Source organism: Cheilinus undulatus, linkage group 17, assembly GCF_018320785.1.
Source record: "Cheilinus undulatus linkage group 17, ASM1832078v1, whole genome shotgun sequence".
Classification (NCBI taxonomy): Eukaryota; Metazoa; Chordata; class Actinopteri; order Labriformes; family Labridae; genus Cheilinus; species Cheilinus undulatus.
The window spans coordinates 35805411-35831874 of NC_054881.1; the positions used below are offsets into that span (position 1 = coordinate 35805411).

At 40.4% G+C, this 26464-nt stretch overlaps 2 protein-coding genes across 4 annotated transcripts in view; both read right to left on the minus strand.

Annotated features, from left to right (window-relative positions):
• LOC121524995 (membrane-associated phosphatidylinositol transfer protein 2-like) overlaps positions 1-21840 on the minus strand; it is an 89623-nt gene extending 67783 nt beyond the window's left edge. The window contains exons 1-2 of the mRNA XM_041810664.1: positions 21599-21840; positions 5429-5456 (exon numbers count right to left, since the gene is read on the minus strand). The gene's annotated coding sequence lies outside the window, so the exon portion shown is untranslated. The remainder of the gene's footprint in view (positions 1-5428; positions 5457-21598) is intronic.
• Positions 21841-23972: 2132 nt separating this feature from the next.
• The window catches only part of LOC121525623 (M-phase phosphoprotein 9), a 30539-nt gene continuing 28047 nt past the window's right edge, over positions 23973-26464 (minus strand). For all 3 annotated transcript variants that reach the window (XM_041811694.1, XM_041811693.1, XM_041811695.1), the window contains one exon: positions 23973-24887. In XM_041811694.1, the coding sequence (XP_041667628.1) occupies positions 24786-24887 (102 nt within the window). In that variant the 3' untranslated portion in view covers positions 23973-24785. The remainder of the gene's footprint in view (positions 24888-26464) is intronic.

Consider the following 26464-nt stretch of genomic DNA (forward strand, 5'->3'; position numbering starts at 1 on the left):
GAAAATGTTCAATTGGTTACTAACATGACAGGACTAAACACGAGACTGTGCAAAAAAACAAAATGAAGGAGAACTGAAACCTTGAGATGTCAGGATTGCAACTTCATGGGTACTGACTATTCTGAAATCACAAGGAAGAAGTAGAAGTCACATCAAATATCATCTAGAATGCATGGAGCTTTTCTAGACCAAATTCAAACTGCATGTACAACATTCAATGCTGCATTCCTAAAAATCCTTGCATAGTTGTGAAAACCCAATAAATTTAAAGCCAACACTAAAGGGGCAGCTAGGAGGGACCCCAGAAACAAATTCAGCCAGGATGTCTTTTCCTTCAGTGGAATTTAACACCACAATCTATTAGACAGTCACTCCTATCGTTGCTTTATACTGTTAAGAAATGGTTAAAATTAGAGCCGGGCAATTAATCAAAAATTTGAGTTAATCACAGAAGTTGCAATATTTCTTTAACCTGAAATTTGAGTCAAAATACCATTTTAAATCCTTTCTGCAGCAGCAGCAGCAGAGATGTTATGCATTACATGTCATGCAATCATTCAAGACCCAGAATAGTAGAATAGTATACAAAAAATCCTACTACCTTAATTTTTATACTTTTTTTTCTGATTAAATATGAGGGTAACATAAAAATCATCATTCCTTCAATAAAATTATTCATATCCAATTTGCAATACAAGTAAAAATCATGACAGACATTTTTTTCAAAAATTTTCAGCCCTAGTTTGATTTAATATTGTTTTGGTTGTAATGTATAATGATTTATTGCTTGTGTTTGTTGGAAAATACATAAAATGAAGAACTTAAGGAATAGTTGCATATCAAATTGCAATCGCATTATTGGGAAAAAAAATCACAGTTACATTATTTTCCCAAATTGTTCAGCCCAAGTTAAATAGAAATAAAACATGTGACACATGTGACACTATAACTCTAACTTTATCGTGTCCAGTATTAAATATTGGCTTTTTTGTGATTTAATTGTGTTGGGACAGCAAATACTTCATATTTATCAATTAATTAAACAGTGTCGACAGGAACAAACCTGATTACTCCAGAAACTGTTTGGAAAACAAGGGAACACCACTGAGTACAAAGGTGCATCTCAAAAAATAGAATAGGATATATGGAAAAAGTTCATTTTTTTTTCTTGTGATTGACTTCAAAAGTGAAATTGCCATATATTCTAGTTTCATCTCAAACTAGAAAAGCACTCGGAGAGCGCGTACCTCTGCCATTAGCCCTATCTCCCAATGTACAGAATCCTTTAAAAAATGTCTGGATCCAGATGGTGATCCGGATCAGTCCCAAAATCTAATCAGTTCTTCCTTATGCCATTTCTGACATTTCCTGAAAATGTCATCAAAATCCGTCCACAACTTTTTGAGTTATGTTGCTAACAAACTAACTGACAAACTAACTAACTAACTAATGAACAAACCCTCCTTGGCAGAGGTAAAAATTAAAAATCCACTTTTTCAAAATATTAAAATATCATAAACATCAGTCCAAAAAGGATTCATAATAGCACTTTTTTTTTGCACATATTTCTGCATCTAAGTGATGTGGCATGGAGGTGATCAGTCTGTGGCACTGCTGGGGTGTTATGAAGCCCAGGTTGCTCTGATAGCAGCCTTCAGCTTGTCTGTATTGTTGGGTCTGGTGTCTCTCATCTTCCTCAGAGATTCTCTACAGGGTTCAGGTCAGACCAGTTGGCTGGTCGAGCAAACACAGTAACACCACAGTCAGCAAACCAGTGTCTGGTAGTTTAGGCTTCACTGTGGGCAGGTGCCAAGTCCTGCTGGAAAAGAAAATCAGAATCTCCATGTAGCTTCCCAGCAGATGGAAGCATGAAGGTCTCTAAAATCTCCTGGTAGACGGTTGACAGCCTTGACTCTGGACTTAACTTGACAAAAGGAACACAACACTTGTAGCCCATTTCCTCGACAAACATGTGTGGTGGCTATTGATCAACTGACTCCAGCCTTAGTCCACTCCTTATGAAGATCCCTTAAGTTCCTGAATCTGCTTTGTTTGAGCCTTTCTTACTGCACTCTTCTCTTCTGGTCAACTTTCCATGAAAATGCTTTAAAACAGACTCTGAAACCAGCCTGTCTTTTAAGCTCTGACTTTCTGTGGCTTACCCTCCTTGTGGAGGATGTCAGTGATTGTGTTCTGCACAAAAGTCAAGTCAGCAGTCTTCCCCATGATTGTGGTCATGTCTACTACTGAACCAGAGTGAGAGAGTAAAGACTCAAGAAACCTTTGCAAACCCTTTTTTAACTTTGTGAGCTGGGAGCTGTAACCATTGAAACTTTTACATGATATTCTAATTTTTTCAGATGCACCTGTACTTCTAAAAATGAAGACTAATGCTTCACAGATTTCCAAATAAAACCTTAAAGACAGTGTGTGGTGATTTTTTAAGAAAACCCAATGTTTTGTCTGTTATCACGAAGGTACTAAATGCTCATACATGAGCGGCAGACTGGAGCTCTTGCTGTGAATGAGACCTGATGTGCATGGAGCGAATGCTGCGAGTGGAGGATAAACTGTGACTCACATGTCTGCACTTTATAAACGTCTCTTTAATTACATCCAGCCGACGCGTCTCAGTGGGTTTCAGGTTAAAAATATCCCACCTGCAGCCAAACCATGAGATCACATGACTGCCGCTTCACCTTTTAAGGAGATTTCAGATGCAGCTACGGCAGGAAAACCAAGAACCTGAGGACATTTTCTAAGAGCCGATCACAAAAGGCAAACTTCTGCTACTGAGATAAAAACTTCCCGTCAAACCGAAGTGATGCAGGGAATGAGAAGGAGCCCTGTGATTCGTACCGTCGCTTTCCTTGCTTCCTGGTTTTATCTAACAGCTGCAGATATCCTCAGAATGAAATGACTTGTTGACAGGTTCTCCTCCCATCACACACTTTATCTGAGCATCAGCAGAGCACACGCTAACAGAATCAGCCCACACAAACACAGAGCTCTAAACCTGAACATCTGCCACAATTACGGCTGTTAATTTGTGATCTTGTCAGACACATCTTTCCTCAGCAGACGCTCCTGTTACTCATCCTGAAAGCATCAAACAGAAAACATGAGCTCTGTTTGGCTGCAGGTTTCTGCACGCCGCCTCCTCAGATCTGACTGACGGTATTTGTCAGGACGTCACGCTGGCTGCTGCAGCATGTGCTGGCTTTGAATCCCAGAGGGGCATTTATTTATTCATTTATCTTACTCCAGGTTTCATAGCCGATTTAATGGTTGGGGCAGTTTGTATTGGGGTAGCATGTACATGTATTAAGCATTTTTTCCATACTTGGACTGGACTTGAAAAATCTCCATTTCCTGATGTGAAAATGCAGCAGGACATTTTCAAAATTCATGGCCAGCGTGTGGGCGAGGGTGACTGCGTTTCTATTGTGCACCGGTGAGTAACTGGTGCAGTTCTCGTGCTCCATAAAGAAGCTGCCTCATGCTCTTTCTGCTCATCCCCAGTGACTTCTTTACTGCTCATTTTCTCATTCCAATAGGCAAAAATGTTTATTCTAAGATTTGCAGCATGCATCACCTCCTTCCCCACACTATCGTGACTAACAGGGAAAACTTCATGCTGCTGATGACGAGTGAATATGTAAATCAGGGAGTTTCTGGGGCAGACTGTCCTGAAATTTGGATTCATCACCCATGACCGCTTGCTCATGCTGACTTTCCTGAGTATTACCAGCCATGTTCAGTCATCGACTCACTCAAACTTCTCCCAGAAGGCTGGCAGGACAAAGTCTCTTCAAGTCCAGCTGAAAACTCCATTTGTGGCCGCATGTATTCCCCTATTGTCAGTGCCATATTTACTGAGGTAATCTTTCACAATTAGAAATAAATCAAATGCTTCTTGAGACTGATATCAGCCAGCATAAAAGGGGAGCAAAATTACAAAAAGTGGCATCATTACTCAATAGCTGTCATTTGGTCTTATTTTGTGTGAAATTTAAACAAATAACCTGTTATATGGTCATCTTTATTTTCTGCAGAAGGCTGGTATAAGGTTTATGCACAAGGAAATGTCACTTTCATACACTATATTGCCAAAAGTATTTGCTCACCTGCCTTGACTCGCATACGAACTTAAGTGACATCTCATTCTTAATCCATAGGGTTTAATATGACATTGGTCCACCCTTTGCAGCTATAACAGCTTCAGCTCTTTTGGGAAGGCTTTCTACAAGGTTTAGGAGTGTGTTTATGGGAATTTTTGACCATTCTTTCAGAAGCACATTTGTGAGGTCACACACTGATGTTGGACGATAAGGCCTGGCTCTCAGTCTCCACTCTAATTCATCCCAAAGGTGTTATATCGGGTTGAGGTCAGGACTCTGTGCAGGCCAGTCAAGTTCATCCACACCAATCTCTCTCATCCATGTCTTTACGGACCTTGCTTTGTGCACTGGTGCACAGTCGTGTTGGAACAGGAAGGGGCCATCCCCAAACTGTTCCCACAAAGTTGTAAGCATGGAATTGTCCAAAATCTCTTGGTATGCTGAAGCATTCAGAGTTTCTTTCACTGAAACTAAGGGGCCAAGCCCAGCTCCTAAAATACAACCACACACCATAATCCCCCCGTGACCAAACTTTACACTTGGAACAATGCAGTCAGACAAGTACCGTTCTCCTGGCAACCGCCAAACCCAGATTCGTCCATCAGAATGCCAGACGCAGAAGCACTCCAGAGAACGTGTCTCCACTACTCTAGAGTCCAGTGGCAGCGTGCTCAGCCATGGAAACCCATTCCATGAAGCTCTCTACGCACTGTTCTTGAGCTAATCTGAAGGCCACATGAAGCGATTGACTGCAGAAAGTTGGCGACCTCTGCGCACTATGCGCCTCGGCATCCGCTGACCCCGCTCTGTCATTTTACGTGGCCTACCACTTCATGGCTGAGTTGCTGTCGTTCCCAATCGCTTCCACTTTGTTATAATACCATTGTCGGTTGACTGTGGGATATTTAGGAGCGAGGAAATTTCCCGACTGGACTTGTTGCACAGGTGGCATCCTATCACAGTACCACGCTGGAATTCACTGAGCTCCTGAGAGCGACCCATTCTTTCACAAATGTTTGTAGAAACAGTCTGCATGCCTAGGTGCTTGATTTTATATACCTGTGGCCATGGAGGTGATTGAAACGCCTGATTTCTGTTATTTGGATGGGTGAGTGAATACTTTTGGCAGTATAGGTTATGTTACATGTGAAACTGGACATGTTTTAAAACTGTTCTTTAATATCATAGAATAATGGAAACACGGGAGACTTTTTCATTGTTGCTGCTCTGCTTTCGTCTAAGTGACAGGTCTAAATACCACCTTAAACACCACCTACCTAATAATAAATATTAAGATTTTCACTGACCTAAAGTCCATCTCCAGCGATGTGTCCCCTGTGAAAGAGAAAACTCTGAATGAGACTCAGTTCTCAGCTTATTTTGTTTTATTCAGTCACAGTGACATAGATTAGGATTAAATCTAAACGGGCACACAGCTCTGTAGTCTGCTAAAGTCTCACACTCACAGCAGAAGTCATGTTTTGAAACCGTTTCCTTCCTAAATCCAGTTTAAAAGCAGAAGAAACAAACCAGAGAACAGAATTACAGATATCTGTACTTAAAGCTGATTAACTGTAAATTAACTTAGCTTGGACTTTAATTTTCAGCACGAGCTTCTGGCTCGGATGCTGTCAAAGATCACAACATAAAGAGAGGCATGTGCAGCAAATGAGAGTGAACGAAGCCCTGACGTGATGACTGGCTGATGAGAGAGGACGACTATTTTTAGCGCAGGGCGGCGGTGGAGGTGGAAGGGAGGGTGGGAGGGGTTGATGGCAGAGATCAGTCTGATAATGGTTGTGGTGGGGATGCTGGCAGGGGTTAGCTGTGATGATGCACAAACCGCTCTGCTCTGCCAGTGGTGCCAGTAAATGGCAGCGATGGTGGGGTACATTTTAAAGTGGTAAATTATCTTTCATCTGGACCTCCTGCTACTTTTGCAATCTGTTTTATGATTGGTAAATTGTGTTGTGTTTTTTCTAGTCTTCTGACCACTCAAAGGACCATTTTATTTACAACATATTCGAACACTGATGGTGGAGGATGCATGGATGGATGTTTTACCTTTGTATTGATTTTAGAAATCATTCATGGTCAACATATTTTGGCTTTTTTGACAAAAAAAATTCAAAACAATCCTCTTTAATATCAACGTGAAAACAGATTTCTACAAATTAATGTCAATTAGGCAAAAATTTGTAATACAAAATAAGTGGTTGGATAAATATTCACCTCCTTTAAAGTCACTGACCTAATTCAACAGAGGTCCAGCCAATTGGTGCTAGTAGTCTCACAGTTTGTGAAATGGGGATCACCTGAGTGGAGTGAATTTGTCTCAGGTAATATAAAGACACCTGTGTCTGGAAGGTCCAGTCACTGATTGAAAAGTATTCCTGGCTACCATTACACCATGAGACAAAAGAACACTCCAAACAATTTATAGAAAAGGTTATTGAAAAATATAAGTCAGGGGATGCATACAAAAATATTTCTAAGGCACTGAACATCCCCCAGAGTTCAGTTAAATCCATCATCAAGAAATGGAAGGAATATTGCACATGTGTAAACCTGCCTGGATCAGGCCGTCCTCACAAACTGAGTGACTGTCCAAGAAGGAGACTAGTGAGAGAGGCCACCAAGACACCTATGACTACTCTGAAGTTACAAGCTTCAGCAGGTGAGATGGGAGAGACTCTGCATAAAATACGTGTTGCAAGGGTTCTTCACCAGTAAAAAGTTTTATGAGAGGGTGGAAAAGAGAAAGCCACTGTTGAAGAAAACTTATTATATCTGGACTAGAGTTTGCCACATGGCATGTGAGAGACTCCACGGTCAAGTGGAAGAAAATTCTTTGGTCTGATGAGACCAAATGGTGCTTTCTGGCCATCAGAGAAGACAATAGCTGCATTTCAATTACAGTTTTTCAAAAAATAAAAGCAATACTTCTTAAATTTCGACTAAGTAAAATTGTGCTTTAAATGTGTTTCCATTAAAGGCAGTTTTTGGGTATGAGCCTTGCAATTCTTGTAAAATCTCACCTCGTATGAATCCGCTGCAACAAACCTAGACGTTCAAAACCTGTTGCATGTTGGTACGGTTATGATCACATCTACAGCGGTTGCCTTGATAATTCTGAACAAAAGACGAAGGCAAAGGATGATAGTTCAGAGGCAAAGTCCATATCTATGGCAAAAGCCACGTGTAAGTATGATGTTAAGAAAAGTCTCATCTCCACTTCTGTCCACACGTACCGTAGATGTTGTCTCGGAGTGACTGGTCATGTGACACCCTATGTTATGTCCTGTGACTTGTAAATGCAGAAATAGTGGTTACATTACAGTTTTGCAACATTCTTCTGTATTGAAACCTCTGAAAAACCTCCTCATGAGAGCATAAAAACTTTTAAGTGATATTTGAGAGGTTTTTCAAAATTCAGGTGTTTCCAATACCAGTTTTTTATCACGCTGTTTAGATTTTGCACATCTCTGAGGGTAATGGAAACGCAGCTACTATATTTGGTGGACATCAAACACTGCACATCATCGTAAACACACCATCCCCAGTGGAGAGCACGGTGGTGGCAGCATCATGCAGTGGGGAAGCTATACACCGCAGACACAGCAGCAAGAGCACACTGGGGCTAAGTATCTTACTCACATTGACTTGGAACATTTTCTTAATACTGTTAAACTTTCTCCAGATTTTCTGCAACATACAGGGTTTCCACCACAATATTAAAAATCTCAGTAAACAAGAAGCAGTTCAGGCACTTTTTGACCTTCATAGCATTCTCCAGGTGAGTAGTGGGTGCTTCACACGCATTTCACCCTTTTCTATATGAAAACACATCTTTTACCAACTCTGAAACATCATTAGAACACTTAAAATTCATCGCAGGTAGGCTAGAAGTGCTAATAATGTTAGAAACTTCATTAAGTGTGGTCTATTTTTCCTCTACCTCTGGGCAAGATGATGCACAGTCTCTTTTGTTCAGTCCTGCTGTGGGTTGAGTTTAAAGCTTTTGATTTAATCCGTCACTTCAGACAGAGGGTATCATTGCTACCATTAATTACACTTACCTGTTGCTAACCATGCTACCGCTAACTGATGGCCTTTGCTCATGTCAAGCTGCAACTATAGACGTGCAAAATCTCAAACTCCTGAGTGGCTATCCTTTATGAAGTCTACAGTGCTAACAAATGATTGTTAGATGTGTGACACCTGTTAGCGGGTTGGTAAATTATAAATAAAGGTTTTTTGATCATGGCTACACAGAGAGCTATCTCCCATGAGAAAAGCAGCAGGCTGTTGAGATCAGAGAGGCCGCCTCAGCACCTGCTGACTCCTCATCAGCCACAAACACAGACTCCTTTTTACCAGCTCTTCATTAACTCAGCATTTCCCCTCCTCTCACAGCCTCACCTTTCAATCCAACGTCATGAACAGAGGCTCAGGGAGGAGGCACCGAGATGTGAGGAGAAAGCAACGAGGAGCAGGGAGGCGTGAAAACTTGTTTTTATGTTTGACATCCAAGCATTAAAATTCACAGACCTGCTCACAGGAAGAAGAGGGGGAGCAGGTGAAAGAGCTTGTTTTTAAAGAGATGCAGAGAAGGGAGAGGCAGAGCAGAAGGTGTAACTGTTGTTGAGCCGAGAAGATTTGAACACCCAGAGATAAAAAGCTGAGGATTCACTCCTGGAGGAAAATGCCATTACTGTTTGGCCCGACTCCAGAGCCTCAGAGGACCGTTTGAATTTACGAGTCAGAGTGCATCCAGACCTTTAAACCCACTTTGATTTGTCCTGTTGATTAAGTGTCTTTAAAGACTGCAGTTCCATCTCATGATTAGTGTCATTCACAATGTCCGACAGGAAACTGCTGAGCTCTGCTAAGGGAACATCCCGGTCAAAAATGTATTAAACACCCAGAACAAAACAATTTACACACAATAGAAGCATCAGAGATGGTGACATTTGCCTCTTTGCTGCTCTCCCATAAAGCTTTGACTGGTGTATACAGAGTCTCTCCCATCTCAGCTGCTGAAGCTTATAACTCCTTCAGAGTAGTCATAGCTGTCTTGGTGGCCTCTCTGGCTAGTCCCCTTCTTGCATGGTCACTCAGTTTGTTAGGACCGTCTGGTCGAGGCAGATTTACACCTGTGCCATATGGCTCCCATTTCTTGATGATGGATTCAACTGAACTCTGAGGGGTGTTCAGCATCTTGGAAATTTACTTGCATCTATCCCCTGACTTACACTCTTCTATAATATTTTCCTGGAGTTGCTTGGAGTGTTCTTTTCTCTTCGTGGTGTAATGGTTGCCAGGAATACTGATTAACCTCTGAGTTGACCTGCCAGGCTCAGGTGTCTTTAAACTACAATCATTTGAGCCAAATCATATTGACCATGGTTGATCTATCATATCATATTTTCTAAGAATAAACAGGCTAACTGGGACTGTTCTTAGCTTTCCCACTCACAGCACGTCTAACTTTTTAATATCCAAGTATTTCATGCCAAACTGAAGACATTCTCATTAGCACCTTTTTTGTATTCTTTTGTTTCTTTTTGAAAATGTTGGCAAACAGAAAGTGTAAACATGAAGCCTACTTTGCACCAGCGTAATTCAGCAGCCTTGCAGAGCTGTTACGATGACGATGAATCAGTCCAATCTGTGAGGAAACAGACACCCAGAGATTACTTTTAACTAACGCAGTGACGCTCAGAGTATCAGGTGAGCAGGGAGCTGATCCACACTGCTCAATATATGTGTGTGTGTGTGTGTGTGTGTGTGGGTGTGTGTGTGTGTGTGTGTGTGAATATTTGATGAGGACACAACGCCTGGCTGCATCCCTACAAAGCCTCTGGACTGTTAATTAGACTAAGTGCTCAAAGCCAGCATGGCAAACGTGGTCAAACGTGACAGCTTTGAATCCCCCCAGCCTCCCCTACCATGACTCACGAAACACCCCTAAGGAGTAACCAGGGACGTCATGTAGGTATGGATCTATATTTAAAATGTTTGCAACGGCACCGTCTGACTGCCAGCTGGAAACCATGACGGTGTGGGTCTGAATGCAGGTCAGTCAGTTTGAGGCAGGGGTGACAGAAATATTCAGAACCTTATCTTCAGTAAAATTGTGGATTAAACAAAACAAAAGCAGAGAAAATAGCTAAATATTGAGTATTTTCCATAACATGTGACTAAAAGATTTTGACTTATAGTATTTAATATGAAAAAATAATGTCTTAAAATGTATTTTCTGTAACAAATTTTGCATATGACAAAGTCCAATAGCATTTTTTCATAAAACAAGCTTAAAAAAAAAACACACCTAAGCATATAACTTAAAACATGAATGTCGATTATTGAAGATCTGGCAATTGGACCCTGATTTTGGTGGATTGATTCCAAGTCCTGGAACTGTTTGGTGCATGTCTTTCCCTCCTCTCTCCCCCCATATTTCCTGTCGTTCTTCAGCTGTGTTCAGCATGTGTTTTGCACTAAGGAGAGACTTCCATCTTGCCACTCTACTATCTATGAAGATCATCATAGGAGGGCTGCAGTGATGGTTGTCCTTCTGGAACTCTGTCCCATATCCACGCAGGATCTCTGGAGCTCAGTCAGAGTGACCATCAGGTTCTTGGTCACCTCTCTTACTAAAGCTCTTCTTCCCTGATTGCTCAGTTTGGCCAGACGACCAGCTCTTGAAAGAGTCCTTGCTGTGCCAATCTCTTGGGAACCTTCAATGCAGCAACTATTTTTGTAGTCTTCCAGATGGATTTGCCCATTTCTGTGTTTCTCACTGGTGAATCCATCTTGCAAAGCTCCCATCTGAACAGTCTGGGTCCATTTAGAAAGTGACAGGACCAATCAGGGTCAAGGGGCAGTACTTTCGGGCGTGACAGAGTCGTGATGTAAGTGAGCAGCAACAAGAGGCCGGTGCAATGAGACAGAAGAGATTAGCGTGGACGCTGCAGTTTTATCAGAAATTGAAGACATTTCATTGTTAAAAGAAGAACAAAGAACAGCATTAAGTTTACAGCTCGGTTTGGGGCTACAACGACGCTGTCTATGGGAGGTTCATTTCAGGTTACAGATCTGAGCCTTGCAACAATCCCGTCTCTGACCCTGCTATAAAGAGGTGTGTGCCTTTCCAAATCACATCTGTTTAATCTAATTTCCCACAGGCGGACTCCAGTCAGGGTGGAGAAAAATCTTAGCAAAGATTGAGAGAAACTGGAAGAATTTCAATGGGATATTTCAGTTGTTTTTTTTTTCTAACAAAACTCTGTTTTTCACTTTGTCAAGATGGAGTACTGAGTGTAGATTTGTCAGATTTTTTTGACTGTAGCATCAGGCTGCAACATAAAAAAGTTGAAGAAAGTGAAGGGGGCACCGTATACTGCTAATCACAGCCAGGGGCTTGGGCTAATCCCAGCTGTCACTGGGTGAAAAGCAGGTACATCCTGGACTACTTTCTTGCATAGAGAGGCACGCAGCCACTCTCACACCCACACCTATGGGCAATTTAGAGTCACCTAAAGAGTGTAGGAGGAAACAGGAGCACCCAGAGAGACAGAACGTGCAAACTCCACACAGAAAGGTCATATCTGAACCTTTAAGCCAAGCTGATTCCCTGTACAATCAATGTGTTCCAGTAAAGAGATTTTGATTTATAAACTAGAAATGGAAACACCTGCCGTGACACTTTACAATCATCTGATTTATTTTGAAATCAATTCCATCTGCTGTTGTAAGCCATCTTTAACCTGTTGGGATATGATGTGATGCATGCTTCCTGCATTTGAGAGACAGTACATATGCTCATGCATGTGAACAGGAGGAGAAAGCGTCAGACTGGGAGCATGCTGGTCTATTTGTGGCGCAGTGTTTCTCCCCGACAGGCCAAGGCGGTGGGAGGGGAGCGGCTGCAAGAGGCAGACAGTCAGGACTAAATGGAAAGTGTCGTTCATTCACATCCAGAGTGTCTCCAGCCTCCCACCTCTCAGTCCTCGCTGTGTAGCCATGATCAGTGGGCTGGAATCCCTCTGTTTACGCTGCTAAAAATAGATTCCACACACTGTGATGACGTGGCTTCTCGTGACAAGACCCCCCCTCCTCCTCCCCTTCCTCTTATTTTCCTCTCTCTCTCTCATCCAGACTGGAGCGAGTCATGCTGTTATTGGTATGCAGCCCTCGGTGCGGCTGCATGCCCCTCTGCAAATCCTCTCTGACGTATCTTTGGGAAAGAAGTGAGGGGGGGGGGATCTGGCATCTCACATTGAGATGAAGAGGAAAAATGAACTCAAAAACATGAATTTGAAACTGAAGTCTGAATGGATAGACTTGGCTGAGAGAGAAGGGGAGGGTTGGGAGGTTTCTAGTGAGAAGGAGCAACTGAAGGAGCAGGGCGGCAATCAATATGGTGACTCATTCTTTCTGCGGTGGCCACTTCCTAACAGCATTCATTAAAGCAAACCTAATCATTTTGGCTCCATAATCAGATCCTGTGAGGCTCCATCTTCTGTCCCACACACATTAAATTCATGCATATTGGACCTGAAATGGGAGGAAACAGGACCAGAACATTAAGCAACGGATCCGATGGTTGGGTTGATTAAGAAGCTGCATGATACAAATTTAATGAGCTGGTGCAATCGTAAGATAATCAGTAAGATAATTTTAGCCCTGCTAGGAGCTTAAATCCAGTCTGATATGATGGGAACACTGGGCCAGGTCTACCATTTTGGTCCAGACTCATTTTTCTCAACAAATAGTACATCGTGTACTATAAAATCTTGCATAAACTTTCATTTTACATCACAGATGATGAGTTCAACCCCCTAAATTCTCTTTTTTTAATAGGGATATTAATATTTCTCATAATCAGAGCTGCATGGTGCAGTGGTTTACACTGTCTCTCACTGAAAAAACGTTATAGATCCCCCATCATCCATGGGCTTTTACTCCAACCTCCTCCACTGTCCAAAGACATGCTGGTAAGGTTAACTGTGTGTGTGATTACAGACATTAATGTTTGTCTTTTTATACCAGCGTTCTGTCCAGATTGCACCCCACCAGTAGACCAATGACAGCTCAGTAAGATAGATAATGGTTGGATGGATGTGTCTAATGAATCAAAATTTTCTTGATAGTTTGGCTCAAGATTTGCATCAGAAAGTTGTGGCATACAGAGGATGCACACTAACTGTGTGTGCAATTGCTGAACTTTTCCTACGACTATACACTGTAAGATCGAGCAGAAGAAGGTTGCTAAGAGTGTTGAGTTATGTGTATGTAAAAACATCCAGACTTGGTAGAATGTATCTTTAATTTCAAGTAAACTGTACTTAATCATTTTAAGCTTTTTTTTTTGTCATTTTTCTGCACCATGAGTGAAGTTACTGACTTAGTTAGAAAACTCCTAATAGTGCAGACCATCCTTAACATAAAAAGGATAAGTAACTAAACTCTATGGGGGATTACTTTTAGGGCAAAAGGTACCAAAGGTACGATACAGCTTAAAATGCAGGTATTGATATCGGCGGGTACACAAGTTCATGCACCAATCTCATACTGTTTGTTTAAGCTTTTCGTTTTCTTGTTTAGCCATACTAAATGTTAGCGCTGTGAACCAGACATCAATTTTTCTTCACTGCCAGAAAACACGTCATGCACAAGCTACCATTTTTAGAACAGCAAAGAATGGTGTCTGTGAGACAGTTTTTCTGTGAATGTGATCGTTAAAATGCCTTCCAGGCCAGTGCTGTCGTACACGACAAGAAGTGACACAATATATCAAAAGTTAAATAACTTCTCAACCATTAATCATTGCCTCTTAGTTGTTATTCCTCTTGAAGCTAGCCGTTGTGCTTTCCCATTGACGCTATTGACGCCTTTGAATCCCTTGAGGCAGCATTTTCAGCGAGCCTGGAACTCGCGTGACTTTTGGAGACTTTAATGATTAAATCCACACTAGTAAACCTGATACTGAACATCTTTTTATCCATTTTAATCGAATTATGATCATTTATTACCGCTACCCCCAATGCTAACTCAAATGCTAACCACCATATTGTTTACCCTTTGTGAGGGTCTGTCAGCCAGTTGCAGGCTGTTCTGAAATCATGTGATGCTGCCTGAATAGAGCATAATGGTGATAGAGAGAGCCTGTGATGCAGCCCCCTGTGTTGTTATTTTAATATTTAGCAGTAAAACTCAATAATCAGCAGAAAAACAACTTTAGGGTCACAGAGATACTGTACATTATGATTGAGTCATGTTCTCAGTCAAATATAGGTCTAAAATAATTTGCTAGTCTGTACAGTCAGTCCAGAGAGTTCACACCGGTATCAGATTGGTACTCGGTATCTACTGATACCCAACACCTCGGAATCATATCAGAAATGAAAAAATGGCATTGGAGAATACGTAACAATCATCCCCTAATCTGCAGAGTTTTCCCAGAGCGACTTTGGGCATTAGATACTTTTGCACCATGAGTGAAGTTACTGACTCAGTTAGAGAACCACAATTCACAATGGATGATATACCAAACATGGAAGGGGACTTCCTGGTACACTAAGAACCTTTCAGCTATTCTCTCTTGTAGGCATTTATGTTGGTCTACCCTGAGTGGTATACATGTGCAAGATTAGAGTACGTGATAGAAATAATGGAAAATTGCAGCTGATAAAGAACATGCTCAACCAACAACTCAGACATGTATTATAGGAGTGCTGGCATTGATTTATGTCTGCAGCGTTGTTTTCACACTGCACAGGTAAACAGAGTCGTGTTAGGACAGAGGTTTAAATCAAGTTTGCTCTCTTTTTCTCCCCTCTCCCTCCTTGCACTAAAGCGTTCTTATGCTCTCTTTCCTTCCTGCCCAACGGTTATGTGAGAATGATTAATCAAGAGCTACTATCAGACAGAACCTAGGAATGTTATGTCATGTTCTGTGTGCTTTTACACAGATAAAGGTTGGCTGTAAATATTTTAAGCAACTTAAACAACCAACGACTACAAATGACCTTCATCTACGTATCCCATAAAAAGCAGTTAGCATACGTTTAAATGTTTTGAAAATTACTAAGGTGCCTGATGTTGCATGTATGTTATAAACAACAAACTTCAGATCACATCTCATTACCGATTCACCCAAAGAAAGAAGAATTGAAGTGTTTCTGAACTCACGTTGCTGCTGATCACATTAAAACCAGAGCTGCACGTTTTACAGTTTGGCTTTACAGAGGACCATAGCGCTGGGCCATCCTGTGACACGTGGTTATATGAGCATATATAAATATCAAGTCTTTCTTATTACAGGTTAGTTATTTGACTAATTATTCAGATATCATTAGCCGTATCTTCACATACAGGCAGCATTGCTGCTGGGTTTAGACACACATTCTTAAGGCATTTCTTACACGCCGCATTACACTGAACCTTCTTCATGATACAATTAAGCCATAGCGTGGCTGTTTTAAATACCCTGGGGTACAGTATTACTATATTACCGCCCATTCCTGGTTTAGACTGAAATCTCTCATCAATTATTAAATGGATGGTTATGAAATCATGTAAAGACATGTATAATTCTAAGCGTTAGGGGTCAGCCCATACTGGTTTTTCAGGGCTGATACTGATTATTAGTAGGCTATGAGACTGATAACTAATTCATGAAACCAATTTTAGTCATTGAAAATTTAGATGTCCAACATGTTAGGGAACATTAGCCTTTTTTCCCCTTAATGTGACTCCTAGAAGCAGACATGACCCCTGATGATTTTTGTATCCAGACTGGTATGAAAATATGAAGTTCCCATTTTTATACTGGAGTAAAGTTTTTCTACACCTACTGTTTCTATGCAAACAATATAGAAAACAGATATTTAGAATCTACAGAGGATTGGTGGTGGGCAGTAAAATGGTATCAGTACAGTCACCAGTAACATTTTAGCCATGATGGAACAGATTTTTGTAACACCGTCACCACTCGTTTAAACGCTCATGTTGTGTTGTGTAGCACATGGGAGGTTAAAAACCCTGCAACTATAACAAAGTGATACGTGACTGACAGCAGCTCAGTCTGAGTCCAGTAATCACCATGTTTCACTCTGACACTAAAGAGCAGCCAGACAACAAGCCGAACATCACCCACTTGTATCTGTGCGATTAATGTGAAAAATAGTAATGAGATAAATGATCTCTGCTCCCAAAGTTCAAGACAGCCTGGCTGTAGACCATCCATCTCTGGTGGCCCCTTTCACAGACTGTAGCTTTAATGTGCTGGTTGCTCATACATAAAATAAAGAAAAAGATTAGAGGTCTAATCCTGGATTAAATTTGTATGGACGTTTTGAAAGTAGTTAGACCAACATGGCTCACTTTATCTTCATGAGCTTTACGTAACTGACGTTAGTACATAAGCCAATGTAGCCAATGTAGCTATAGCAACCTTATCTTTAGCAATGTGAACTTTAACAAATGTAGCTAAAGTTAACATAGCTATGCCAGTTACCTAATTAACATTACTCCATAAGCCAATGTAGCTAAGTCAGCTTTAGCAATGTGAGCTTTAGCAAACATAGCTAAAGCTAACATAGCTATGCTAGCTACATATTTAAAGTTATAACATAAGCCAATGTAGCTAAGTAAGCTTTTACAAATTGAACTTTAGCAAATGTAGCTTAAGCTAACATAGCTATGCTAGCTAAGTAATGAATATTACAACATAAGCCAATGTAGCCAAGTTAGCTTTAGCAATTTGAACTTTACCAAAGAAGCTAAAGTTAACATAGCTATGCCAGCTACATAGTTAATGTAACTCCATAAGCCAATGTAGCTAAGTTAACTTTCGCAACATGATATCAAATGTAGCTAAAGCTAACATAGCTATACTAGCTAAGTAATGAACATTACAATATAAGCCAATGTAGCTAAGTTATCTTTAGCAAAGTGAACTTTAGCAAATGTAGACAAAGCTAACATAGCTATGCTAGCTAAGTAATGAACGTTAAAACATAAGCCCATGTATCGAAGTTAGCTTTAGCAATGTGAACTTTTGCAAATGTAGCTAAAGGTAACATAGCTATGCCAGCTTAATTAATGTTAAGCTAGGTTAGCTTTAGCAATGTGAGCTTTAGGTAGCTAATGTCAATATAGCTATGCAGAGAACATAGTAACAGAGATTTTATTTCTTTTTATTTAAACAGGATTTATTCCCATTGAGACACAAAAATCTCTCTTACAAGGGAGCCCTGGCCAAGACAGCAGCATGACAAGTTTAACAAGATAGACAAGAGATAGAATAGATAGCTGCTTTGTGAGCTAAGCTTTAGCTACATTTGCTACACAGCTTGTGTTATCTATGTAGCTAGGTTTTCTACATTGCTTATGGCATTGCTAATGGTGCTACGTAAGCAACAGTTGCTACATTACAATGTTCTCATGGAGGACAAGCTTTTTCTCTGTAAGCAGACTGTTTACCTTGCATACTAAAATATCTGTAAACAGGTTTTGCAGATCAGGTTTTTAACTTTTACCTGCTGGTATCCTAACCCTTACCCCAACCCTAAACAGAAGTTTAATCCAATTTTATTTCTAAAGTTTTAGCACGTATTTCCGTTCTAAAAAGGAAGGCGTCTCAGGTGAACGGTTTCTGAGGGTGTCCATCATAGTTGTACAGTCTGCAGCCACACCCCTCTCCCCAAGTTGGATGTCTGTAATAACAGCAACATGAAACGAGTGTTTGTTTTGCATGGTGTCTCCATTGGCCTGTTTGGGGCTTCAATACGAGCTGAGCTCAAGACGGTTTTCCTTCAGCTAAGCAATACAGCAACAAGTATTAAAGAGACTTAAACAACTGTTTCAAGAGGGGTTTAACTGATGATTTGCTTGTTTTAATTCCATGATGATTCAAAGAAGTGGGCAGAGAAGGGGATTTCAACTTCCTTAAACGTATCATCTCTTTTCAATTTCAATACAGCGATATGATACCATTTTAAAAAATACAGTTGATATGGTATTCAGGCCATATCATCCAGGCCTTTGGGGGACACAATCAAAGGACATTTATAATGCTCTGACTATTTCTCTAGGGCGACCAGTAGGTTAAGGTCCAAAACTTGGTTCAGACATCCCTGCTACCCAGACAACAGTGAGCCTGATAACAGAACTCCCCGGGGGTTTGAAGCCTCCTTCCTCGAGAGTTTTGCCTCAGCACATTGTCCGTCTAAATATGTTAAAGGCAAGGTGAGGATCACACAAAGCAACAGCCCCCTTTAGTGTTTTCACCTTCAGTGTCTAAGAATAGCTCCAGCTCTGTGGATGCCGGCATTGTTTGCAGGATGTACAGAACATTTGTAGCGGGGACAGCAAAGGCTTTCAGTGAGTAAGCAAGAGGTGACCTAAAATAGAAATATATTTACGTTCAAGGCTGTAGGTCAGACTACACAGGACTCTTGTACAGGGTTTCTAGGAAATTCTGCTGTGTTTTTCAATGTAAGATGAATGTTTTTAAAAAAGAAAAAATAACCTATTGGTATTGAAATTGTTTTGATTTGTATTTGTAGTTTATGAAGTAGCATCTAAAGCATTTTAGTGCCTGTACAAGACAACAGAAAGCATGCAATATACAATGCAAGAATACAATCTGCAGTAAAGTCCAAACAGAACCGTCAGCTATCATGCAACCACATTTTAGCTTTAATTAATGTAAGCAAACAGCTTTCAGTGTGAAATCAATCCAATCCAACTCAGAGAACTAACTCCAAGCTCAAGTTGCTAATTTGGCAAAAACACAGTCCACGCATGAAAAAAAGAAGTCTTGCAGGAAGTTTTCTAATGCAAACTGATGACTCAGCTGGAAGCCCAGAGAACTGGTGGTCACTCTGACAGCATGCAGGCATTAGGTATCACTTCCCATTGGACTCTCGCTGTCGAAACTTCATCCATTAAACATTAACCTCTCTGCTCTGTGGATTTCAACCTAACCCTAAGCAGTGTGACATGTCTAGTGCTTTTATTTTGAAGGTCAAGAAACATAAGTGTAGTGCTTTGTATTGGCAAGCCTTTGACAGAAGAGAGCCGGATAAAGTTCTGCCTCTGTGTTGACCCAAGTCTAAGCACGGCATTTCAATCTGATTGGATATTAATGAGTTGATAACAGTTTGGGATTTTTCATTAGTTTTTATTTTTATTTTGGTTTTAGATTCTTTTTTTGTTTTTGTTTAACAATATGGGATACTATGTAAAAAAGGCTAACCTTTGCTCTGTATTTCTTTTATTCAAATTTAGTATCTGATACAACTCAAGACCTAAAACAACCATCTTTTTAAGTCTTGGCCAATCAAACAAAAACATTTTACTCCCCCAAGGCCTGGGTGGCCTAAAGTATTTATCTTAATGCTATATATTCAGTATATGGACAAAAGTATTTGGCCACACCTCTTCTAATGCCTCTTATGGCGTGTTGTTCAGCCATGCTGTAAGAGGCTACAGTTCCTGTGAAAAGTATTCACCCCCTTGGAGTTTCTACCCTTTCATTGATTTTATAAATCCATCATGGTCAACATAATTAGACTTTTACCAAAGCCCTCTTTAATGTCAAAGCGAAAACAGACTGCTACAAAGTGATGTCAGTCAAATAAAAAAATGTAATGTAAAATCGGTGAGTGCATAAATATTCGACCCCTTCTAGTTGGTATCTAATAGATGCACCTTTGGCTGCAATCACAGCACTGAGTCTGTGTGGATAGGTCTCAATCAGGCTTGCACATCTTAACAATTTTGCTCCATTCTCTTGCAGACTGAATAAGATTGTCTTCCAGGATTTTACTATATTTTGCCACATTTATTTTACCCTGGCTGTTGAGAAGCATCCCCACAGCATGATGCTGCCACCACTGTGCCTCATAGTGGGGATGGTGTGTTTGTGGTGAACAAAAAGCACCATTTCTGTCTCGTCAGACCAAAAAAACTTTCTTCCAATTGACCATGGAGTCTCCCACATGCCTTTTGGTGAACTCTAGTCCAGATTTAATCTGAGTTTTCCTCAACAGTATCTTTCTCTTTGCCACTCTCCCATAAAGCCTTGACTGGTGAAGAACCCCTGGATAACAGTTGTAGTATGCAGAGTCTCTCCCATCGCAGCTGCTGAAGCTTGGAACTCCTTCAGAGTGGCTATAGGTGTCTTGGTGACCTCTCTCACTAGTCTCCTTCTCATACAGTCGCTCAGTTTGTGAGGACGGCCTGATCTAGGCATCTTTTTGTATCCATCCCCTGAATTACACTTTTCAATAACCTTTTCTCTGAGTTGCCTGGAGTGTTCTTTTGTCTTTGTGGTGTAATGGTAGCCAGTAATACTGATGGACATTCCAAACACAGGTGTCTTAAACTACAATCAGCTAGAATTTGTCTTTTGGCTTAAAGCGTCAGGATAGCCTCACTTTCTACCCAGCTTGAGTTACTGCCTACTTTTGGCCTTATTATCATCTATGCATGTTGATGCCTGAATAAGATTTAAGGACAAACAAACCACAACAATTTCAAAGTGTCTTTTCTATCTCTCCTAACATCAGAATCTGAGTCTTTGAGGTGCAGCAGAGCAGTGAAGCAAAATCAACGCCTCCACCAGCAGCTGCTCACCAACTTTTACCCGATGATAAATGAGTTCTATACCGGGAATTGACAGTGCGACAGTGTGAAAGGGGACGTGATGGATGGATTTACACCTCTCATAAATGTGCATTGAAGGTTGCATCATAAGCAAATTGCTGAAGCCTGATTCGTGACCGCAACAGCATAGTTGATGACGCATAAATCCAATCTGATCACATGGAGGAGTTTGAATTACTGAGAGGAATCTTGGCACCTTGCAGACTTTGTAACTCACAGCATCAATTTGTGGTTTATTCACTTTAAAAATTGGTGCCCATTAGTACAAAGCTAGGAGTGATTCATGTTATGACTTTTAGAACAAGACAACTGAAGGGAGTTTTAATTATTGATGATTATAGTGCTCACACAGCTCTTTAGGGAGGGCAGCCGGGGTCTCATAGGGGGCCTGAGAGCAGAGGTCGAGCCCCAGGACTCAGTAATTGGTTTATCCAGCCATGCACACTGAAACACAGATTTTATCTCCCTGTGCAATGTAAAATGGGTGTGGTATATCAGATATGAGACCTGCTGTGTTTTTGTTTAATATGAGAAGAAGAAGAACGAGTGTCAGGCTTTTGCAACCTATAATTGCTATGCTTGGTGATAATCTAAGAGCCTATCAAGGCAAACATGATTCCCTGCAGAATCAAATGAGGGCTCTGTTGGTTGGCTGGTCAGTGGATTCACTGTGGTAGAGTTTAAACTACAATGATGGATGCCACCTGGTCAATACAGCCCATTCAGTCACAACAAGGATAAAGGAGAAATTAATCAAGGAGAAATGCACGAGCAGTGAAACATGACTGACTCACCTGCAGCCTGCAGCCCCGGTTTATTCAGCCGGATTTTCACGTTGTGGAAGCAGCGGACGCATCGTCACTGTCGAAGCTGCAACGTTATGTTCACACAAGCCTCCGTGATGATGTTTATGTTCAACACAGCCGGGTGTCCGTCCTCTTCTCCCCCCCAAACACGGAGCGTTCATTCCGCGTCGTGAGCGCCTCTCAGTCCGGCTGCCGTGGGCCGAAGTCACCGCCGCTCCTCCATCATCAAACACGGCCGTACTGTGCTGCCGGTGGCCGGTGAGAGATCCAGGTTAACGGTTACATCAGAAGACAGGACGTCCTCCTGTCACGCTGAGCTAGAAAAGCGCCTCCAAGTGGTGAATTGAGGACCGCAGCCACCAGCGTCGAAAAGGTAAGATTTTCAATGGAAGACTCAGGTAATAAAAAACACAGGTGCAGCTAAAAACTATTAGAATATCATGAAAAAGTTCCCTTTTTTCTTGTGAATTAAGTCAAGAAGTGAAACTTCCTGATGAACGGCTTACAGCTCACAAAAATAAAGACGTTACTATCTGAAAATATTAGCATATTACAAAACATCCTTTCAAAATAGGCTTTATATGGTACAGAAATGACCTTCTGGAAATGCATTTTCATTTATGCGCTCAGTAATTGGTTGGAGCTCCTTCTGCACAAAGCCTGTGGCACTACTGGAGTGTTATGAAGCCCAGGTTGCTCTGATAGCAGCCTTCAGCTCGTCTGTATTGTTAAGGCTGGTGTCTCTCATCCTCCTCAGAGATTCTCTACAGGGTTCAGGTCAGACCAGTTGGCTGGCCGATCAAACACAGTAACACCATGGTCAGTAAACTAGTTTCTGGTACTTTTGGCTTCACTGAAGCTCCCAGCTGTTCTTAATAAGCCCTTTTGATGCCCACATAAGGGCATGAGACTGCAGGGCTTGTGCATACACAGATATATTGATTATATATGATATATATTGATTTATTGAGGATACCAATGCTTGAATTGAAATTTAGATATGATTAAAAACATACATACTTGAGAAGGTCTGAAATGGTGACAATAGATAATAAGGGCTAACCTGGTCGGCCAGAAACATGGAAACGGGTGTATGCATCTGCTTTGCAAGGTTAAATAAGGGCCACACAAAAGAAAAAAATCTTTAAAACTATGTCGGTACTAAAGTCATAATAGCCTATTAGTGTCAAAGAATACAATACAAATTAATGTGAATCCAGTCAAAACATTAGAAAGAAAAAGTTGCAGAGAGAAAAACAGTTTAATTGTGCAAGCTGAAGGCTTAATGTGATTCAATAAACTTACAGAATTAACATTATGAATTAACTTATTTAAAGAAAAAAATAATTTCAGTTATTATAAGATTAAGAAGTTTAACACCTTACCTTCGAGAAATTGAAGTTGTAAAATTTCCAAGATTATTACCATAAATTGATGAGTTTAAAGACCTGATTTTATGAGACTACAGTCAAAGGGAGATTGGTAAAATGGAGCTTGTTTTAAGATTTTGCCTTCCAGAATGAGTCTTTACTTTAGCACAGGTCTGCTGCATTGCTGATAGTTTAGTCCAGTGGTCCCCAAAGTGGGGGTCGGGAACCCCAGGGGGGTCGTGAGACAGTGAAGGGGGGTCGCAGGATGCTTTCCAAAAAGAAAAAAAAATTGAATGATTTAAAATCATACATTTTGTATATCATTGTAAAAAAAAATGTCAAAATGATTCCAATTTATAAAAACATGGTTATCAAAGTGATATTTGTGCTTAAATGTAAGTAAAAGTTATAAATAGTACCTAAAAAGCAAGCTGCTTTGTGCAACATCATGCACTTTATCCCCCTCAAGGGAAGGTGGGGGTCCCCGATCTCTGATTCATTTTGGGGGTCACGAGCTGAAAGTTTGGGAAACCCTGGTCTAGTCTATTACTTTAAAAATCAATCACAATCATAAACAAAATTTACAACTTTACACTTTACACTTTTATCTTGTAATATTACAGCTTTATTCTCATAAACTTAAATTTCTATTCTCCAAATAGAAATACTTCATTATAAACTTGATATATGTAATTGACAAAATAATTTTCCGGTGAGAATCCACTTCAATCATCAACATTTTGTTTGGGACATGTGTTTGCTACACATTAAAGACTTTAGATTTTTATTATAAATAGTCATTAAATTATAGTTCACAGTAAACTCCACTACACAACTTTTTGATCTTTTTCTATTTTTACTATCATAATTTCAGCAACTGTAAAGTTTAATTTCTAAATTCTTGACCAAAACTTCTATCTTTTTTATGCCATCAGCATGCACTTTCCATGTAACTGCAATGATTGAGCAGAGAAATACCAATAGTTATCAAAACAAAGTTTATTTTTTATTGTGCAACAACAATATTATAGTTCCAGTGAAATTCATGTCAGGTAGGAAAATCTGCATGGCAAATAGAAGCAGTGCAAGAAACCCCATGCACGAGCATCAATCCACTCACCGAGGATTTGTGTGGAAATGTTGGTGTGTGTTCTTGGAAGGTGTGCTGGTTTTGATTTTACAGGTGGCTCGAATGAAGAACGGCTGAAAAGCAAAGTGACGAGTAAAAATGGAAAGTAAACGAAGAAAAAAAGGCATTTTGATTCAAGTAAAGGCTTCCTTTGTGTCTCATACATTTGGCCCGGAAAGGAAAAAATCACAAAGAAGTTAGAACAAAAACAAAAACATAAAATGCTCTGAAAAAGAATATAACATTAAATAAATAGACTTCAAGTGGTGTCAAATGAAAAAATAAAAATATTTCAAATGTTCTGAAATCACATGAACTAAAAATGGCAGTGAGATTTTCCGAGTGGAAAAATGTGCCTGCTGGAAAGTTCAATTTACACTGAAACATTTTAAAAATCCACACCTGAATATGGTGATTAAAACATGTCTTATTTATACTTCTGTGACTAAAAAAGTAAACGACTTTACAAATCTGTGTTTTACTAAAAATAGACTTCAAAAATTGTAATATCTTTCAGACATATAAAAAATATCCCAGAGTAATAAGTAATAGGTATAAAAAGACGCTGCTGTACAGATGAGTTTATGGCACAGGAAGAGACTGAAAGACAATCAGTGCACTGTAAAAAATCAAGACACTAAGTCGTAGCATCTACAATGTAAAAGGACAGACATTGCTATATGTTGGCAGAGGAGCGGAGGACGTGGAATCTCTTCAGGGTCATGCGGATCGATCCCAACTCACGATTCACTCTCTCCAGACGATTCTCTAAGGCCACCTGGGGGGGGGGGGATCAGAGCCGGAGTTCACATTTAGAATCAGTTAGTGTGATTAGGTATTTCTTCAGCTGTGCTTTGTGTTTAAGTTAAAGGGATATTAAGGTATTTTTGAAGTTGAGTTGCACAGTGTGTATTGTCAATAAGACAAAAATGTGTGATGCAAAATAAGTGACAGCATAAATATTCACCCCCTTTAAAGAGACTGGACTAATTCAGCAGAGGTCCAGCTCACTGGAGCTAGTAGTCTTTCAATTAATGAAATGAGGATCATTTGAGTGCAGTGAATGTGTCTCAAGTAACTGTAGTATAAAGACACCTGTGTCTAAAAGGTATTCCTGGCTACCATTATACCATGAAGACAAAAGAATACTCAAAGCAACTCAAAGAAAAGGTAACTGAAAAGTATAAGTCAAGGGATGGGTGCAAAAACATTACAAGGCACTGAATACCCACCGAAGTTCAGTTATATCAATCATCAAGAAATGGAAGGAATATGTCACATGTGTAAATCTTCCTAGATCAGGCCGTTCTCACAAACTGAGCTATCGTACAAGAGGACGACCAGTGAGAGAGGTCGTCAAGACACCTATGACTACCCTGAAGGAGTTACAAGTTTCAGCAGCTGAGATGGGAGAAACTGCAAACTGTTGCCCAAGGTCTTCACACAAGCTTAATGGGAGAGTGGCAAAGAGAAAGCCACTGTTGAAGAAAACAGATCTTGCCCAGAGTTTGCCACATGGCATGTGGGAGACTCCATGGTAAAGTGGGAGAAAGTTCCTTTATGAGACCATAAAGGTGATTTGGGCCAGCAGACAAGACACCATGTTTGGTGAACACCAAACACTGCACATCCCCACAAACACACCATCGCCACTGTGAAGCATGGTGGTGGCAGCATCATGCTGTGGGGATGTTTCTCAGCAGCCAGCCCTGGAAGGCTTGTTAAGGTAGAGGGTAAAATGAACGTGGAAAAATATAGGAAAATCCTAGAGGACAATCTTATTCAACCTGCAAGAGAGCTACAGCTTGGGAGAAGATTTATTTTCCAGCAAGACAATGAGCTGAAGCATACAGAGAAAGCTACACAGAAATGGTTTAAAGACAACAAGGTGAATGTTCTGGAGTGGCTGAGTCAAAGCCCTGACTTCAATCCAATAGAGGATTTATGTCTGGACTTGAAACAGGCTGTTCATGCGCGATCCCTGTGCAACCTAACAGAGTGTGAGCAGTTTGCAAAGAATAATGGAGTAAAATTTCAGTGTTCAGATGTGCAGGCCTGATTGAGACCTATCCACACAAACTCAGTGCTGTGATTGCAGCCAAAGGTGCATCTAATAAATACTGACTTGAAGGGATGAATATTTATACAATCACTCATTTTGCATTTCATATTTTTATCTAATTGACATTGCTTTGAAGCATTCTGATTTCACTTTTACATTAAAGAGGTTTTTGCAGAAAAATGGTCAAAAAAGCCAAATTATACTGACCATGATTGATTTCTACAATCAATAAAGGAGTAAATCATCCAAAGGGGTGAATCATTTTTTAGGACCTGTAATTGATATTTGTGTGT